This window comes from Priapulus caudatus, unplaced genomic scaffold (assembly GCF_000485595.1).
Source record: "Priapulus caudatus unplaced genomic scaffold, Priapulus_caudatus-5.0.1 Scaffold617, whole genome shotgun sequence".
NCBI lineage: Eukaryota > Metazoa > Priapulida > Priapulimorpha > Priapulimorphida > Priapulidae > Priapulus > Priapulus caudatus.
The window spans coordinates 71,683-75,645 of NW_014577678.1; the positions used below are offsets into that span (position 1 = coordinate 71,683).

General features: G+C 46.0%; 2 protein-coding genes across 2 annotated transcripts in view; one reads left to right on the forward strand and one right to left on the reverse strand.

The window, feature by feature from the left end:
* Positions 1-1,656, forward strand: part of LOC106812184 — an 8,955-nt gene extending 7,299 nt beyond the window's left edge. Inside the window, exon 5 of the mRNA XM_014816006.1 lies at positions 1,458-1,656. Coding sequence (XP_014671492.1) covers positions 1,458-1,656 — 199 coding nt within the window. The remainder of the gene's footprint in view (positions 1-1,457) is intronic.
* Positions 586-3,963, reverse strand: part of LOC106812185 (transmembrane protein 185B-like) — a 13,441-nt gene continuing 10,063 nt past the window's right edge. Inside the window, exons 7-8 of the mRNA XM_014816007.1 lie at positions 2,684-2,807; positions 586-2,285 (exon numbers count right to left, since the gene is read on the reverse strand). Of these exons, the coding sequence (XP_014671493.1) occupies positions 2,017-2,285; positions 2,684-2,807 (393 nt within the window). The 3' untranslated portion in view covers positions 586-2,016. The remainder of the gene's footprint in view (positions 2,286-2,683; positions 2,808-3,963) is intronic.

Genomic DNA, 3,963 nt, shown 5'->3' on the forward strand with positions numbered 1-3,963 from the left:
TGTGCCAGTGTAGTCCCTTTGTTTCCACTACAGATACTTACATGTAGCAGGAACGAGAGGGGCTAAACTGATATGGCTAGATATGATGGTGTTACACCTATGATGTTTTAGCGCAAGCATTAATTTCAATAATACCTTCCAAAGCTATTTTTGCACACGATACCTATAAATCAATTTGACTCTATTTTCTAAATATAAATTTTGTATCACATCAACATAAGTGGAAAACGATATTTACATCTGTACATAAAAATTAAATAATCTTAGTACTTACTATAGACATATAAACCACTACAATCACCAGCAGCAACTGCAGACTATCTTCATATCATAACGTGACAACTATCGAAAGAAATAATAAATATTTCATCATTGTAATTCTAAAGTAAGGGATTTAACCAAGTAAAAATTACAATTGGGAAATTCTGCTAACTTCCAACTAACATCCACAAATATTAGAGTAATTCTGCACCAGTACAACTGTTCTATATCTTCAATCATTGAGAGACCTTAACGGATCATACGCATCACTAGAACACTGTGTAAATAGCCCCCCCCCCTACCCCCACCCCCCACCCACTTAAATCTGTGCGGATAAGTTACAATCTCATAAGCCATTTAAACCCGAATGAAATCTCGATATTTGGACTTTGATGCCACGTGGTTTGGTCACCGATGAAAACCTCAGGGAAGACGTCGATAATCCGGCCCGTCCTTCGTCCTCGCATCTGCGTATATGGACCGGCAGCACGACAAACGCATATTCCAACCGTTTTCAAACTAGTATTGCATTGCAGCAGTTGCGTTGCTACTCCAAAATTCCCGTACACCACACTGCACTATTGCCTACCAGCCACTGATCGATATGTACTAACCGGATTGTTTGCTGGATAGCGCCTATCACCAACGTGCTTACTGCGAATTGCTTGATAATACAGGTAGGTCCCGTTTTACGATGGTCCATTTTACGACTTTTCACATTAACGACGTTTTCAAAATTACCTAAAAAATTGTAAATAACAAAAAAAAAGTGTCGCAACTCAATAACACATTGCAGCAACGCCTGCGAGTCCAAACACGCAATATGCGCTTCTTTTGTTTTTCATGGTGCATTGTGGGTGGAATGATAGCATTTAATTGGATTATAATTTGGTTTCGTTTCACAACTTTTCATTTTACGACGCTGTTTTACTAGAACCTAACTCTGTCATAAAACGGGACCTACCTGTACAACCTTGTGCATTAGAACAATGCCCCCTCCTTCTCATTGCCAATCCCTGCTAGGAACTTGGCGTTTGGTCCGACCTATATGGCGAGACATCCCACACCCACCCACGACACGGCATCCAGTTATTACATACAGATCAGCGGCTGACGCTCTCCCAGTCGACAACTCGTCTCTTTTCACGAGATCCGCTCTGACGATCAACGATCCGTTCTCACTCGTCTCCATGGAGACTGCCGGGCAGCAACCAGCGCTGGTCCGGCGTCGCCATGGAGACGACTTGGCTGCCATCGATGCTAGTCTGGCGTCTCCAAGGCAACCACCAGGCCAGGCCGCTAGGGTTGCTAGCGCAGCGTCTCCACGGAGACCGGCAAGCCGCTGTCGTCACAGAAACCACTAGGACACAGACGTTGCTAGAAGCCACAGCGTGAGCTCTTTACCCCCCTGTGACGAACTTACCCCCACTTACGTATATATGGCTACAAGGGCGTGTCTAGTACGCCACAGAACGCCTTAGATTGCCGCATGGGGATCTCACCTTTATTCGCCCGTGCACATTGCACAGCGGAGAGGTACACTCGTCACAGAAGGTAAGAAGCTCGCGCCGCGGCCTCTAGTAATGTCCGCGTACCAGCGGTTTCCGTGACGACAGCGGCTTGCCGGTCTCCACGGCGACGCCCGGCCAGCAAACCTAGCGGCGGCGCAGGCGTCGTCTCTAGTCCGGCGTCTCGTCTCTAGTCCGGCGTCTCGTCTCTAGTCCGGCGTCTCGTCTCTAGTCCGGCGTCTCGTCTCTAGTCCGGCGTCTCGATCGAGACGACCGGCACGACGGGTCGGAACTCTGGCTCGACGGCGATGAGACCCTTCGTCGACGACGAGCTGTCGGATTTCTGCATCCCCGCCGAGCCTCGTCCTCGTCCTCGACCGCCGCCGCCGCGGTGCTCGGGCGCGCGATCGCCGTGCTCGTCGCGCTGTATCGTGTACGAGATGTTGCCGTACTCCTGCAGCAGTGGGCAGACGCCGAGCAGGAACTGGCAGAAGTCCTTGCGGATGCCGAACCACCCTGCGTGCGAGGAGAGAGGGAGGATGACCGGTGTGAACGCTCGTGCGCGTAGGTCGTTGTTGTTGTAGACCATTGTTGTTGTTGCTGTTGTTATTGTTGTTATTATTATTATTAATACTATATTGTTTATATAAAAAAATATATATATATGATTACTATTATAATTTATATATATAAATAAATATTATATATTTAGTTATTTATATATATAATAGTGATAATAATAATGATATAAATATCAATATTATAACAAATGAAGGCACCCATCGGAGACCAAAGGTACCCAAAATAAATTTGACAAGAACACTATATATTGTAGACGTAATAGTATATATAACTACTTACATTGTAGATGTAAGTTACTAAGACTAAGACTATGCCGTCGTCGCGTTACTTACAGTGATTTCCTCCTTTGGAACCAAACGACATGACCATGAGCGTGAAGAGAGACAGGTACAGCGGCAGGCAGATGACGACGTAGCGAGTCTTGCTCTCTCCGTCCAACTTGTTGCACAGCAGGATCTGATCATGAAAACACACAAGAAAACACATGAAAACACATGAAAACACACAAGAGTGCTCGTCGCGACATCCCGCAAAACATAAAACGATGCAAAAGTTACGAAGCACGCAAAGTTGCATGTGACCCGCGGGTCATTTCTAACTTTGTTCTTCGATGGAACTGCGTAAAAGATATAGAAGCATGGCACTTTGAGGAAGGAAGTCGGTAATCCTCACGACGCTAGAGGACAATCACAAAGCTACGCTCCAGCCTACCACTGTGGTCCAAAGACCGTAAATAATCATATCTCAAATATATCCAACGATAAATAACTTTAATAAGTTATGGTTTTACATATTATGAGACATACTACGAAATGCACAAGTTTGAAAACTATCATTCAATTCCCCCGCTGGTAAACACAGAATGCTGGTAGGTGCTCAAATGGTCGATGAAATACGAAGAATTAATACATTAACGGCTGGGCCAAGACTGCTCCTACTCATCAGCCAACAGCAAAAAATGGCTGTATAAGTGTATATGCTTGACAGGTTGCAACTACGCGAGACATCGCTACCTCAGCGCGTGAGACGACAGCCCCTGCTCCCACTCACCATCCAACAGCAAGAAATGGCGGTAAGAAATGGCTCGTAAGGCAGAATGGCAAGAAATGGGAGTAAGAAATGGCTCGATGGGTTGCGGCGACGCGAGACATCGCTACCTCAACGCGTGAGACGACAGCCCCTGCTCCCACTCACCATCCAACAGCAAGAACAGCAGAACACTCACCAGCCATCAGTAAGAACATACAGAACACTCACCAGCCATCAGTAAGAACATACAGAACACTCACCATCCAACAGCAAGAACAGCAGAACACTCACCAGCCATCAGTAAGAACACACAGAACACTCACCCGCCATCAGTAAGAACATACAGAACACTCAGCAGCCATCAGTAAGAACATAAGAACACTCACCAGCCATCAGTAAGAACACACAGAACACTCACCAGCCATCAGTAAGAACATACAGAACACTCACCAGCCATCAGTAAGAACATACAGAACACTCACCAGCCATCAGTAAGAACATACAGAACACTCACCAGCCATCAGTAAGAACATACAGAACACTCACCAGCCATCAGTAAGAACATACAGAACACTCACCAGCC